Source organism: Anomaloglossus baeobatrachus, chromosome 9 (assembly GCF_048569485.1).
Source record: "Anomaloglossus baeobatrachus isolate aAnoBae1 chromosome 9, aAnoBae1.hap1, whole genome shotgun sequence".
NCBI classification, from domain to species: Eukaryota; Metazoa; Chordata; class Amphibia; order Anura; family Aromobatidae; genus Anomaloglossus; species Anomaloglossus baeobatrachus.
The window spans coordinates 37,144,591-37,160,871 of record NC_134361.1 but is presented as its reverse complement, the minus strand read 5'-3'; the positions used below and the strand labels follow the sequence as shown (position 1 = coordinate 37,160,871).

Sequence of the window (16,281 nt, the reverse complement as noted above, 5' to 3'; positions counted from 1 at the left end):
TGGCATCTGCCGAATCATCGGCATGCACCTGATAGTGTTTCGTGAAAGTGTGCAGACTCGACCAGGTAGCCGCCTGACACACCTGCCGAGCCGTAGCCTGGTGTCGCAATGCCCAGGACACCGACTGCTCTGGTAGAATGGGCCTTCAGCCCTGCAGGAATCGGAAGCCTAAAAGAACGGTAGGCTTCAAGAATCGGTTCCTTGATCCACCGAGCCAAGGTTGACTTGAAAACCTGAAATCCCTTACTCTGGCCCGCGATAAGGACAAAAGCGCATCAGACCGGCGCAGGGGCGCCGTGCGAGAAATGTAGAGCCGGAGTGCTCTAACCAGATCTAATAAATGCAAATCCTTTTCACATTGGTGAACTGGATGCGGACCCAAAGAGGGTAAGACGATATCCTGATTGAGATGAAACGGGGATACCTTAGGGATAAAGTCCGGGACCGGACGTAGAACCCCCCTATCCTGGTGAAACACCAGGAAGGGGGCTTTGCATGACAGCGCTGCTAGCTGAGACACTCTTCTGAGTGATGTGACTGCCACTAGGAAGGCCACCCTTTGCGAAAGGCGAGATAGAGAGATCCCGCATCGGCTCGAAAAGTGGCTTCTGAAGAGTCGTCAGCACCCTGTTGAGATCCGAGGGTGTTAACGGACGCTTATAAGGTGGGACCGGAAAGCGCCGATACTTGTCCCTTGAGAGAGCCGAGAGACAAGCCCTTGTCCATTCCGGATTGAAGGAAAGAAGAAAAGTGGGCAAGGCAAACGGCCAGGGAGTAAAACCCTGATCAGAGCACCAGGATAAGAAGATCCTCCAAGTCCTGTGATAGATCTCGGCGGACGTTGGTTTCCTGGCCTGTCTCATGGTGGCAATGACATCTGGAGATATCCCTGATGACGCTAGGAGCCAGGACTCAAGGGCCACACAGTCAGGTTTAGAGCCGCAGAATTCAGAAGGAAATATGGCCCTTGAGGCAGCAAGTCTGGTCGGTCTGGGAGTGTCCACGGTTGATCCACCGTGAGGTGCCACAGATCCGGGTACCACGATCACCTCGGCCAGTCTGGAGCGACGAGGATGGCGCGGCGACAGTCTGACCTGATCTTGCGTAACACTCTGGGCAGTAGTGCCAGAGGAGGAAATACATAAGGCAGTCGAAACTGCGACCAGTCGTGAACCAGCGCGTCTGCCGCCAGAGCTCTGTGATCCTTGGACCGAGCCATGAATGCCGGGACTTTGTTGTTGTGCCGAGACGCCATTAGATCGACGTCCGGCGTTCCCCAGCGGCAACAGATCTCTAGAACACGTCCGGGTGAAGAGACCATTCCCCTGCGTCCATGCCCTGGCGACTGAGAAAATCTGCTTCCCAGTTTTCTACGCCCGGGATGTGAACTGCGGAGATGGTGGAGGCTGTGGCTTCCGCCCACAGCCGAATCCGCCGAACTGCTCGGAAGGCTTGACGACTGCGTGTGCTGCCCTGGTGGTTGATGTACGCAACCGCCGTGGCGTTGTCCGACTGAATTCGGATCTGCCTGCCCTCCAGCCATTGCTGGAACACCTTTAGGGCTAGATCCACTGCCCTTATCTCCAGAACATTGATCTGAAGGGAGGACTCTGTCGGAGTCCAGGTTCCCTGAGCCGAGTGGTGGAGGAAGACCGCTCCCCACCCTGACAGACTCGCGTCCGTCGTGACCACAGCCCCGGCTGGGGGCCGGAAGGATTTTTCCTTCGCCCAGGAAGTGGAAAGAAGACACCACTGAAGAGAGGTTTTGCTGCAAGGGAAAGAGAGATGTTCTTGTCTAGGGACGTCGACCTCCTGTCCCATTTGCGGTGTCCGATAGAATCGGACGCAGACGAAACTGCGCAAGGGAACTGCCTCCCTTGCTGCCACCATCTTCCTTAGAAAGTGAATGAGGTGCCTCAAGGGGTGACTGGGCCCGAAGGAGAGATTGCACCCCTGTCTGTAGTGAACGCTGACTATGCAGCGGAAGCTTCACTATCGCTGAGAGAGTATGAAACTCCATCCCGAGGCAAGTCAGTGATTGGGTCGGTGTCAGTTTTGACCTTGGAAATTTGATGATCCACCCGAACCCCTGGAGAGTCTCCAGAGCAATGGTTAGGTTGTGTTGACATGCCACCCAGGAGGGTGTCTTGACTAGAAGATCGTCTAGGTAAGTGATCACCGAGTGGCCCTGAGAGTGTAGGACCGCCACCACTGCTGCCATGACCTTGGTGAAGACCCGTGGGGCTGTCGCCAGGCCGAATGGCAGTGCCACGAACTGAATTTGTTCGTCCCTGATGGCGAAACGCAGAAAGCGTTGAAGCTCGGGTGCGATCGGTACATGGAGATAAGCATCCTTGATATCAATTGATGCTAGGAAGTCTCCTTGTGACATCGAGGCTTCAGAGTGTTCACCGCCTGAAAAAGTGCATCGGCTCGCTCGGGGGGCGGAGATGTTTTGAAGAAACGAGTCGGAGGACGAGAGCAGAGCTCTATCCTGTAACCGTGAGACAGAATGTCTCTCACCCATCGGTCTTGGACATGTGGCCACCAGGCGTCGCAAAAGCGGGAGAGCCTGCCACCGACCGAGGACGCGGTCTTGGTGAGGCCGAAGTCATGAGGAAGCCGCCTTGTGACTTAGACCGTCATGCAGAAGAGTTCCTCTAGCCCTCCTCTGACCTGTTGGACGTGGAGGAACGTAACTTTGCTGAGGACCGAAATGACCGAAACCTTTGGACTGGGGCAAGGACGAGACCTTTCCCTTGGACTGTCTAGTAACTTCATCCAATTGCTCGCCAAACAAACGGTTGCCAGAAAATGGCAAACCGGTTAAGAACTTCTTGGAAGCAGAGCCTGCCTTCCATTCACGTAGCCACATGGCCCTGCAGACTGCCACCGAATTGGTGGATGCTACCGCTGTACGGCTCGCAGAGTCCATGAACGGCGTTCATGGCGTAGAACGAAAAAAACCTACGCCTGAGAAGTGAAGGACACAACCTGCGGGGCAGAGGTATGTGCAACCGCAATAATCTCAGCCAGAGAAGCTGAGATAGCTTGGAGTGCCCTCACGGCTGCGAAGGCTGGAGCAAAAGATGCGACTATGGCTTCATAGATGGATTTCATCATAAGCTTTATTTGCCTGTCAGGGCATTCGTGAGAGATGGACATCTGCCACTAATACTACGGATCTAGCCGCCAGCCTAGAGACTGGAGAATCCACCCTGTGACACTGAGCCCAACCCTTAACAACGTCAGGGGGGAAAAGGGTAACGCGTGTCCATAAGGCGCTTAGTAAGCGCTTGTCCGTAAAGTTCTGTGCTTCTGGACGGCCCCTCTGGAGTTAGAGTGATCGAAACACGCACTCCTGATGAAGTCGGGGAAGGTTCCCAGCGGGCCCGCTTAGCCTATCAGAGGCCGCGGTCCGTGACGGAGTTCTCACCGTGGGATCTGGGTGTTACCCCAGGAGCCCCTTGTTGTACCGACCCAGAGGGACCCGGGAGCGATGAACTCACAGCTCCCTGGCCCTGTGTTCTCGGTCTGGACTGCAAGGCTTCCAGTATCTTAGCAGACCCTCTGTCCATAGACTGAGTCCTGGAATGTGAAAGCTACTCAGAGATTTGCTGATTCCAACATGCAAACTCTGTCCCTGTCATCTGTGCAGTGGAAACCGGCGGTACCACCTGGCCGAGGGTCCCACCAGTGCCGGAGGCTCCGGCTGAGTGAGTGCCCTCGGGGCCAAGCATTGTACACAATGAGGGTATGTGGAACCTGCCTGTAATATGGTACAGGTTGCAAAATAAGCCAGTGCCTTGGCACCCTTACTCTTTAAGAGCAGACAACAGCATGTCGTCCGCAGAGTATTCAGTGAGGGTATACAGCCAAAAGCAAATAATGCTGCCGGACAGTGAGATCATATACCATATAAATAAACATATATATATACACTGCGGCACCAAGGGGGGTCAGCACCTGAAAACTGGTGCCCCACAGTGCTCAGTGAGGGGGAAGGAGGATACCAACGTATGCTCCAGCCCTCCCTGCCGACGTCCAGTCGGCCGTCCCGTCGTTACCCCTGACTGGCAGGCCTGAGAACGGGAGTATATGGTACTAGGCCGCAAGAGCCGGGGACTAAATTTAAAAACGCGGCCGGCAAACATGGCGCGGTCGGCGCGGTAGTCCCAGTCTCACAAACCACTCAGCAACCGCTGCGGCATTTGTAACACAGATGCTGCATGCACCGTCCCTCAGGGGACACAGAGTACCTTATGATGCAGGGCTCTGTCCCTGATGATGTCCAGTCTCCTGTCCGTCAGAATCCCCCAGGGGCTGCGGATGGAGCCCGGTCCCTGCATGGCGACCGGTTAGGATCCCCCTCTCCCAGAGCAGTGGGAAACCTTTGCAGATTCTGAGATCCTCCACCGGCAGAATTATAACAATGGCTGCCGGCGTTCCGAGGGGAGGAGAGGGCCGTGGGCGGCACCGCCAAAGTGCGGGAACCTGGTGGCCCATAGAGATCAGTGAGGGGGGCGGAGGACAGCGAAGTGTGCTCCAGCCCTCACTGTCGGCATCATACCGACCGTCCCGCCTTTCTCCCTGACTGGCAGGCTCAGGGGCGGGAGTTTAACACAGTAGGCCGCAAAAGCCGGGGACTAAAGTATAAACCGCGGCCGACAAACAGGCACGGTCGGTGCGGTAGTCCCAGACAAAAAATCCACACCGCAGTCGCAGCTGCGTCTGAGGCCAAGGTGCTTCATGCGCCGTCCCAACGGGGACACAGAGTACCTGTAGATGCAGGGCCATGTCCCTGACGATACTCCGTCTCCTGTCCAGCAGATTCCCCCAGGGGCTGCGGAGGGAGCCCGGTCCCAGTGGCTGGATGACCGGTTAGGATCCCACTTCCCCAGAGCCCCTAAGGGATGGGGAAGGAAAACGGCATGTGGCTCCTGCCTGTGTACCCGCAATGGGTACCTCAACCTTAACAACACCGCCGACCTGAGTGGGGTGAGAAGGGAGCATGCCGGGGGCCCTGTTAGGGGCCCTCTTTTCTTCCATCCGATATAATCAGCAGCTGCTGCTGACTAAAATGTGGAGCATTGTGTGCATGTGTGCCTCCTTCAACACAAAGCATAAAAACTGATGAGCCCGTGATGCACGGGAGGGTGTATAGCAGAGGGGAGGGGTTACACTTTTTTAAGTGTAATACTTTGTGTGGCCTCCGGAGGCAGAAGCTATACACCCCAATTGTCTGGGTCTCCCAATGGAGCGACAAAGAAATAAATTATGTCTTTTATGGGTGTAACAAAGCTAATAAAGTCAGAAAGGTTTCTCAGATCCAAGCAGCATGCAGCAAAGGGCCGATGGACGCCGAAACGACGGTTGCCTTTAAAAGCAGTGGACTTTCTACAGAGCATTCTGCTGTGCCCTGGCAGCCAAAGGAAATACGTAAAATAAACTTTGTAGTTTATCCTATAGGAGAAACATTTTTTTTTTTGCTTCACTTATGAGCCTTTTCTCCTCCTGTCTCTTGAAACCCTGCTACAATCAAGCTCCCAGTTCACAGAGGGGTCAGATTACAGCTTCATATTGAAGTCATGGGATGAGGGAGAGAAGCAAATAGATGCACATTGACCCCTTCTGATTTCCAGTAAGTGTTTATCTCCCATCAGTGCTGGATCCACAACTACACTACTCATTATTGCTGTACATGTTGCTTCACATGTGATACAGGAGAGCAGGAATCTCTCATGACTCTGTGTGCGGAAAATTGGGAACATCATAGCAGATAGTTTCCACCCACTAGCTCAGAGACAACTGAAAATCAGATATAGAGCCTGATGAAGGGAGAACTGGTGAAACATACAGGATACAGGTCATATTGTTGACAGAAATAGACTTTTTTCCTCATGCACACATATACTTGACATAGTTTCCACCCACTAGCTCAGAGACAACTGAAAATTAGATATAGAGTCTGCTGAAGGGAGAACTGGTGTGAAACATGGAGTATACAGGTCATATAACGTTCAGAAATAGTATTTTTCCTCATGTACACATATACTCAACATAGTTTCCACCCACTAGCTCAGAGACAACTGAAAATTGGATATAGAGTCTGTTGAAGAGAGAACTGGTGAAACATACAGTATACAGGTTATATAATGGACATAAATAGTGTTTTTCCTCATATACACATATAGTCGACATAGTTTCCAACCACTAGCTCAGAGACAACTGAAAATTGGATCTAGAGACTGCTGAAGGGAGAACTGGTGAAACATGGAGGATACAGGTCATATAACGGACAGAAATAGTGTTTTCCTCATGTACACATACTGTATACTCAACATAGTTTCCACCCACTAGCTCAGAGACAACTGAAAATTGGATATAGAGTCTGCTGAAGGGAGAACTGGTGAAACATGGAGTATGCAGGTCATATAATGGACAGAAATAGTGTTTTTCCTCATGTACACATATAGTCGACATAGTTTCCACCCACTAACTCAGAGACAACTGAAAATTGGATATAGAGCCTGCTGAAGGGAGAACTGGTGAAACATGGAGTATGCAGGTCATATAATGGACAGAAATAGTGTTTTTCCTCATGTACACATATAGTCGACATAGTTTCCACCCACTAACTCAGAGACAACTGAAAATTGGATATAGAGCCTGCTGAAGGGAGACTCAGAAACAACTGAAAATTGGATATAGAGCCTGCTGAAGGGAGAACTGGTGAAACATGGAGGATACAGGTCATATAACAGACAGAAAGTGTTTCCTCATGTACACATACTGTATACTCAACATAGTTTCCACCCACTAGCTCAGAGACAACTGAAAATTGGATATAGAGTCTGCTGAAGGGAGAACTGGTGAAACATGCAGTATACAGGTTATATAATGGACAGAAATAATGTTTTTCCTCATGTACACATATACTTAGCTTATTTATCTTTGTTGACAGGTAAGCTGTAAAGTACTATGCTATGGTGTATGTGACCTAACCACCATATTGGAAACAGATACTGGGGTGTGGATAAAGGCCATGAAAAAATGGTGTAGTAAAGATAATGCCTCTGCCGTCAGCTCCGACTTACCCTGTACAGCTCCAGCCTGATCTCTTCTTTGGTATCCATATTTGTATTTTCTTTCCGAAACATGCGCAGTTCTGCATGGTGTAGAAGGTTCGGGCTTTCCACAGTCTCCCGTGCCAGAGATGCATTAAAAGTGAAGACATATTCATTTTTGTTCTCGGTTTCATCTTTTTTGTTATCTGAATAAAGAATCAATAAATCCGTACATTAATGAATATTTATCAAGTGCAAAACTTTAGGGTGCTGGGATACAAATGACTTTAAGGGTATGTGCACACGCTGTAGAAATTTTCTGCACCAAAAAATGCACCTTGTGGTGAAAAAAGCACCAAAAAACGCATGCGTTTTTGGTGTCTTTTTTTTTTGAGGTGCGTTTTCTTTAGTGAATTCAATGGCGTGAAGGGCTAAAATAAAAATGCACCAACAATTCACACACTGCTTCTTTTTTCTGCACCAAAAACTGCAAGGAAAAAAGAAGCAACATGTGCACAGCACTTCAGATTTCTCATTGACTTTGCTGGGATAAGGATAGACATGCAGATTTGGGCACCAAACTGCGTGATAAACTGCACCGAAAACGCATCCTTGTGTACGCAGTACAGTTTTTGATGTGTTTTTTTTTGGTGCAGTTTGTGGCCCAAATCTCCATGTCTATCCTTGTGCTAGCAAAGTCAATGAAAAAAATCTGAATTGCTGTGCACATGTTGCTTCTTTTTTCCTTGAAGTTTTGGGTGCAGAAAAAAAATCAGCAGCATAAATATTACTTCTTGGTATGTTTTTTTGCCTGCGTTTTTTAGCCCTAACAGCCATTGATTTCACAAAAAAAACCGCATGAAGCATATATGCACCAAAAAACGCACCAGAAACCGCGTGCGTTTTTTTGTGCATTTTTCTGCCATAAGGTACGTTTTTTGGTGCACAAAATTTCTGCACCAAAAAAATCAGAGTGCGTATATAGTCTAATAATGCACCAAAAAGAGAAGGCTATGGTCAGGGATTATCTGTCAGGCAACTTCTGTGGTAGCAGTAATGGCAACCGTTTGCAAAGTTTAAAGGGACTCAGTCACCAGGTTTTTGCTCCCCCATCTGAGAGCAGCATAAGGCTGCTTTCACACCTCCGGTTTTTGCTATGCGGCACAATCCGGCACTTTGCAGGAAAATCGCAACCGTTTTTTTTTTGCTGCCGGTTGCGTTTTTTCTGCATAGACTTTAATTAGTGCCGCATTGTGCCGCAAGGCCTTGCGTTCCATCCGGTTTTTGCCGCATGCGGCAGATTTAGCCGATGCGGCGGCCGGATGGAACGTTGCCTGGCACGTTTTTTCGTGCGGCAAAAAAACCCGCATCGCGCCGCATTCAGCCGATGCGGCGCATTTTTCAATGCATGCCTATGGCGGCTGGATGCGGCAAAAACCGCATCCGGCCGCCGCATGCGGTTTTTGCCACTGCGCATGCTCAGTAGCATGCCGCAAGCGGCAAAAACCGGACTGGCCGTATGGGAAAAACTTATGCAAAGGATGCGGTGTTTTCACCGCATCCGTTGCATAGCTTGCACAGCCGGATTGAGCCGCACAGCTCAAGCCGGATGTGTGAAAGCAGCCTAAGGTAGAGACACAGACCTGGATTCCAGTGATGTGTCACTTACTGGGTTGTTTGCTGTCATTTTGATAAAATCGATGTTTTTTCTAGCAGTTATACAGAGCTCATGCATATCCTGGACTAACTGCAGCACGTCAAGTAGTCCTGTAATGATAATATCCTGCTGATTAAACAGTGATTTTATAAAAGCTACACTAAGCAGCCAAGTAAGTGACACATCGCTGGAATCAGGATCTCTGTCCCTACATTATGCTGCTCTCAGATTAGGTGGCAAAAACCTAGTGACAGATCCCCTTTACGCTCTCTACCTTCCCATACACATGCATGCTCCTCTCAGCCAGGAGTTCATGTCGTCTGCATGGGGGGAGTGAGGTTAGCTGTTGTCAGACTCCCTGAGTGGACGTTTACCTTCTTTAAAACATAAGAAATAAATGGATGATGCGCATCCTCCCAGACATCTACAGTTCGGGGAATGTTGGGAGACCCCATACACATTTGGTGGTCCTCTTGTTATAGGGCCAGGTTTCTTTCTAGGGTATTAAACATCGTACCTTTATTAATGGCTAACTACTGAAGAAATGTCTTTAGAACTTAAGAAGCCGAGTGCTGCAACAGAGTCATATTGGTTGTTACCTAGTTCTTTCCAAAACAAATGTAGTTCAAGAAACTGTCTCAAGAAGACAATCCCGGTCAATGGGGAATGTGGAAATCATAAGGGAGAGCCATCTATGTATTTCATTGAGAGCACAGCTACCAGATGACTAGACGTCAATGCATTATATGGACAACCTCAGCAGCTTCAGTCCACCGGAGTGGGAGATGCTCTTGTATGCGGGGGAGGGGTCTCTTTTATAACTCAGAGGGGGCTCCAAGCTTTGACACCCAGATAGACAAAGAATCAAGCAGTGCTAGGATAAGACAACCTCAATCTGTCCGAAATTAAGAAATCCAAAAATTCAACCTAGGAGCTTGACCCCGTGACTCTGATAAGACAACTTCAACCTGCCCGAAGTGAAGAGATCCAAAAATTCAAGCTAGGAGCTGGACCCCATGACTCTAAAGGGTGCTTTACACGTTGCAACATCGCTAGCGATCTCGTTATCAATGTGACATGCCAGATCGCAGCTAAGATTTGCCCAGATCGGTAGCGATGTTGCAGCGTGTAAAGCACCCTTAAGACCTCAACCTTCCCGAACTGAAGAAATCCAAAAATTCAAGCTAGGAGCTGGTCCCCGTGACTCTGATAAGACAACTTCAACCTTCCCGAACTGAAGAAATCCAAAAATTGAAGCTAGGAGCTGGACTCTGTGACTCTAAGACAACTTCAACCTGCCCAAAGTTAAGAAACCCAAAAATTCAAGCTAGGAGTTGGACCCCATGCCTCTAATAAGACAACCTCAACCTACCCAAAGTGAAGAAATCCAAAAATTCAAGCTAGGAGCTGGACCCCGTGACTCTGATAAGACAAATCTTAACCTGCCCAAAGTGAAGAAATCCAAACATTCAACTACTTTTTTTTTTTTAAAACTTCTTCTCTGATATTCTCGTTCTTCCTCTTAAGACACAACAAAACCAAGCAACAAAACAGCAATGAAGTGGTTAAGAAAGTGGTTTACTGAAGCCGGGAGGGTTCCCCGGCTCAGGAGTTCTGCGTTCGCTTCCATCCTGCTCAATTCGACATGGAAAGAAGAAAAAGTTGATTTAACGAGGTTGCTTCTTATTTTCCATCCTTGATTAGTCAGGATGTAAGTGAACCTCGGAGCTAATGAAGGCTGTGGACTTCAGTTAATCTGTGCATCAACCTCCTAGCTTCTCGAAGACGGTTTGAAGGGAAACCTTTGTAGGGAAGTTAGAGGCAACTCTTGAGTAAAATCGCTAAATTGCAAATGATACAAAAACTCTACTCTCCTAAAATCTACCCTGACATAAGCGTAGGACAAAATCCAGAGGAGAAAGCCGACCATAGTAGACGTGACTTTTTGAGTGGTCTAAGAATTGGACAAGAATCAGATGCCTTAGGAGACCTCCTCTACTATAGGCATCAGTCTTGTGTAGCACTTATCTGCCCACAGACTCCATTTGTCAACAATGTCCACCCCATATGACACTCTGACAAAGAACAGAAAACGGAGGAATGGATGCCCAGGGGGATCAAGCCTTAAGGTTGTTTGATCCTGTTCGTGCCTGGAGTCTAGAAAGCTAATACACATTGTATGTGTGGCAGATATGTTTACTCCTGGCACGCAGATGTTCGAAAAACTGCATCCAAGGAGCGAAAAATCCGATGTGACCACGTATCATCGACCGTATCAGTAAAGATGGAGATGTAGGAAGCTGCTTTATGACCGAATCACTTTATACGGTAGCATTCGACCACTGTCTCTTTCAGAAGCTGTATCGATACCTGGAACCAAGAGTGTGCCTTACTCTAAAGGATTTACGAAGTTCCTACATGTACACAGAAAGCCCATAAATCTTAAAGGGTTTAATGTAGGGCTCCATTTTCCCAGAGTTCACAGAAATGTACCACTTGCCACTGGAGTTTTCTCGTTGAATACAACTGATCACTGGGGTCCTTGTAGAGGGAGAACTTTAGCGAAAACTGATGTGGAGAACCCCTTAAATTCTTATCTTACCATTTCACAAGACCTCCTTCTCACCTCCTATCTTATCTCCTCTTCCCACAATTACATACAAGATTTCTCCCGTGCCTCCCCCATACTCTGGAATTCTCTACCCCAATATATCAGACTCTTACCTACCGTGGAAACCTTCAAAAGGAACCTGAAGACATATCTCTTCCGACAAGCCTACAACCACTATAGCCTCGCTCGACCAGCTCCGCCCCCACCTACTGTATCCTCACCCATCACCTGTAGACAGAGCCCTCACGGGCAGGGTCCTCTCTCCCCCTGTACCAGTCGGTGCCTTTTATTGTTCACAATTATTGTACTTGTCTATATATGACCCATTTTCATATGTAAAGCGCTATGGAATAAATGGCGCTATAATAATAATTACCTTATTTTTTGAAGAAATGCTCAATTCTTTAAAATAAAAAAAATAAATTAATTGATCTCTTTTGAAGTGTAACTGCACTTTTAAAATAATCTGACATGTCAAAGTTTTGACCGGAGTGGACCCAAGTCCTAAAAATCCCACGAAACACTCAGAAAGGCTGAGTTTGCTGAAGACTGTCTAAATCGGAAGCTCATGGGCTGTCTTCATGTAACCCCTCCCCCGAGGAGCTCACCATTTAGCTGAACGCTTCTGCTTGTTCATTTCAGTGTTGACGCAAACATTTTTTTAAAGTACAATTGCTCTTACAATAACTTTGCCCGGTGAGGTGCCGCTGCTGATCTTGGTGCCAGTATTCCCCTGGAGGAGCCATTATGAATTTTTAGCCATGAAATCTGCATACTTTAGTCTACAAATACAGTTTTTCATTTTTAGAAGCGGTAATAACTGTATCAATTCATGACTTTAGTAACAATACAAAATTTTGCTCAAGACTTTATTGTATTTCCAGAAATATCCATTTGCAGTTAATGCTATTGGGTTTTAATTCTTGGAAATGTTTTATCCTTGAAATGTCCATGAATTTACTATTTGCCCCCAAATATCCGTCTCTTTCCATGTTGTGTAATTTCCTTTAGTTGATTACGTAAAAAAGTACTAAAAGTGTATCATTTTTATGATCGTGTTTAGAATTCATTTTGTGAAATCGCGGGTAACAAACTCCCATGAGATGCTTATATAATGGACTAGCTGTAGTACCTAAGTGTCTCTCTGTCTCTCTCCCTTTCTCCCACTCTCCCTCTCTGTCTGTTTACTTCTCTGTCTAACTCTCTCTCTCTTTTTTTCTGTTTCTCTGTCACTATCCTTGTCTCACTGTCTGCCTCTCTGTCTCTATTTGTGCCTCTCTTCTCTGTGTGCCTCTTTCTGCGTGTGCCTCTTTCTGCGTGTGCCTCTTTCTGCGTGTGCCTCTTTCTGCGTGTGCCTCTTTCTGCGTGTGCCTCTTTCTGCGTGTGCCTCTTTCTGTCTGTGCCTCTTTCTGTCTGTGCCTCTTTCTGTCTGTGCCTCTGTCTGTGTCTCTGTCTGTGTCTCTTTCTGTGTGTCTCTTTCGGTCTGTGCTTCTTTCGGTCTGTGCTTCTTTCGGTCTGTGCCTCTTTCGGTCTGTGCCTCTTTCTGTCTGTTGCTTTGTGTGTGTACCTCTTTCTGTGTGTGTGTGTGTGTCTCTCTTTCTGTGTCTCTTTCTGTGTGTGTCTCTCTCTTTGTGTAGGTGACTCTCTTTCTGTGTGTGTGGGTCTCTTTCTGTGTGTGTGGGTCTCTCTCTGTGTGTGGGTCTCTCTGTGTGCCTTTTTCTCTGTCCATAATAGGAGTCTATAATACCAGATCCGTTCCCAGCTCCATTGACTTTAATGTAAGTAGGTTTTTTGGCGAATAACAGTAAAGCGCGGGGTTAAATTTTCCCCTCAAAACATAGTCCATGACGTTCGCTGAGTCACATGAGGCGGCTGTGCTGTGCAAAGATCCGACGGTGTGGATTACTTTAGTGCACATACACATACATACACATACACCATACCCACACCCCCACATACCCACACTCAGCTTTATATATTAGATGTATAAGGTGCATAGCTGTAGAAGTTACAGTTGCCCTAATCCTGAAGGGGCTGACAAGAGAAGGGACCAGTATCAATGGTGCCTAGAGGTGGGGGCCCGGTTACAAAATACGCACTAGGGCTCAAAGCTTCACGTTCCGCTTGTCGTCAAGTCTTTTTTTAAATATTGACACTGATGAAACCTTCGGAAAATCTCATTTACTCGGTGCTGTTTGTACATAGTAGTGCAATGGTGTCGCCATGAGAGGCCTGCTCCACACGTGTGCTCCAGACGGGCTCATGTTTCAGGTGTGGATCAGACGGCAGCTCCCGTGTGTTTATAATCAGGGCGGTTTGGGAAGTCTCTGTAACAATCGCTTCATAGTCTAAAGCCCTATGGGACGCAGGGCATGGGGGCTCAGACAGACAGTCAAATAAATAGTTTACTATTCCCAGGTCTCCCCTTGGACGAGCGATTGAAGGCACTTTGCTGCACCGATGCTCGGCGGAATTTCCTCTAAATCAGGTTCCACCGATTATAGAGTTCCCTGACGCAAGCGCCCGTGGTGGCAAAATAATCTCACGAGCGGTTGACTCATGGCTCTAATATCCCGCACTGCGCACCGGAGGATACTGAGGACGGCTGTCATATCTGCAGTAAATGCATTCCTCACAGTATTCCTCGAGGGAAGATTCTGGGCAGATCGGACCGTCATCTGACTCCGATTTCAGCCGTCTCTCATTATAAAATATTTAAAAAAAAAAAAGAATTTATTTTTCCTAAAATTTGCTGACTACATTGGGATTGCCTTTCCCAGCAGCTTGTAAGGACGGGGGGCAGGCGAATATCAGGGAAGATCGCGCTCCCTGCAGCCAGCTGTTATCAGGCGTCAACTCCAGAATCCCCGTGGCTGCCCAAACGGAAAATCCTTTATCAGGGTATCCCCCTCTATCCTTTATCGGGGTATGCCCCTCTATCCTTTATCGGGGTATCCCCCTCTATCCTTTATCGGGGTATCTGCCTCTATCCTTTATCGGGGTATTTGCCTCTATCCTTTATCGGGGTATCTGCCTCTATCCTTTATTGGGGTATCCCCCCTCTATCCTTTATCAGGGTATCCGCCTCTATCCTTTATCAGGGTATCCCCCTTTAGCCTTTATTGGGCTATCCCCTCTCTAACCTTTATCGGGGTATCTGCCTCCATCCTTTATCGGGGTATCCCCCCTCTATCATTTATCAAGGTATCCCCCCTCTATCCTTTATCAAGGTATCCCCCCTCTATCTTTTATAGGGGTTATCTGCCTCTATCCTTTACCGAAGTATCTGCCTCTATCCTTTATCAGGGTATCCGCCTCGATCCTTTATCAGGGTATCCCCTCTCTAACCTTTACTGGGGTATCTGCCTCTATCCTTTATCGTGGTATCTGCCTCTATCCTTTATCGAGGTATCTGCCTCTATCCTTTATTGGGGTATCCCCCTCTATCCTTTATCAAGGTATCTGCCTCTATCCTTTATCAAGGTATCCCCCCCTCTATCTTTTATAGGGGTTATCTGCCTCTATCCTTTACCGAAGTATCTGCCTCTATCCTTTATCGGGGTATCCGCCTCTATCCTTTATCGGGGTATCTGCCTCTATCCTTTATCAGGGTATCTGCCTCTATCCTTTATCAAGGTATCCCCCCTCTATCCTTTATATGGGTTATCTGCCTCTATTCTTTATCGGTGTATCTGCATCTATCCTTTATCAGGGAATCCGCCTTTATCCTTTTTCGGGGTATCCCCGTCTATCCTTAATCGGAGTATGCGCCTTTATTCTTTATCAGGGTATGCCCCTCTATCCTTAATCGGGGTGTCCTCCTCTATCAACTGGACCTTAAAGACCAAACCCCTTAAGATTATAAAGGAACGATTAATCAGAAAATATCCTACGGTTAAAATATTTTTGTGTGTGTGTTTTATATATATTTTTTCACTTTACTTTTTGGCAAGGTTTTTTCCTGACCCGAATCTGCATCATAAATCAAAAATACTGCAATTTTCACACCGGTCACTGAGGATTTTTTTAGCGTCTAACTTACTGCTGTTTCAGGAAATAACACTTGTGCATTAGCAGCAATGAACGGGCTCAGAGCCTTTTTATTGACGCATCTAATGAGCATGTGCAAAAGGTCATTCTGATGGGAAGGAAAGCAAGGTGATCTGTAACATCTCCTATTGTGATTAGTGGATCCTGTGGTATATACTATATATAGAGGTGTTACCTGTCAATGTACAAGAGAGGGAGGGGGTGAGCTGTGACATCATTATGAATGGAGGATCCTATGTTATCTACTGTATATAGAGGTGTTATCAGTCATACAGGAGGAGGTGAGCTGTGACATCACCTATTGTGAATGGAGGATCCTGTGTTATCTACTGTATATAGAGGTTATATCTATCATTGTACAGGAGGAGGAGGTGAGCTGTAATATCACCTATTTTGAATGGAGGATCCTGAGGTATTTACTGAATATAGAAGTGTTATCAGTCATTGTACAGGAGGAGTAGGTGAGCTGTGACATCGCCGATTGTGAATGGTGGATCCTGTGTTATCTACTCTATATAGAGGTGTTATATCTGTCATTATGCAGAGGAGGTGAGCTGTGACATCATGTATTGTGATTGGTGGATCCTGTTATTAGCTGTGTATAGCGATGTTTTCAGTCATTGTAATCCTGCCTCTGATGATAATGAGCCCGCTTTAAACTCTTTCTAAAAGGAACAGAAACTATGAGTCTAAAAAAGCTGCAGTGACCAGTATGAAATGTTCAAAACTATTTTTTTTTCTTTATAATAAAGATCATGATATGAAAACAAATTGCCAACATTTTTTAAAAATAAATGTAACAAAATAAAAATAGATAATTTTCTACTAATAGCTTTTCTTTAATGAATGTGAATCTCATGTGATTAGGTGACCCCCCCCCCCCCTCCCCCCTCCCC

General features: G+C 47.1%; 1 protein-coding gene across 1 annotated transcript in view; it reads right to left on the bottom strand.

Annotated features, from left to right (window-relative positions):
• Window positions 1-16,281, bottom strand: part of TGFB1 (transforming growth factor beta 1) — a 37,142-nt gene that overhangs the window by 11,292 nt on the left and 9,569 nt on the right. The window contains exon 2 of the mRNA XM_075323549.1: window positions 7,098-7,273. Within this exon, the coding sequence (XP_075179664.1) occupies window positions 7,098-7,273 (176 nt within the window). The remainder of the gene's footprint in view (window positions 1-7,097; window positions 7,274-16,281) is intronic.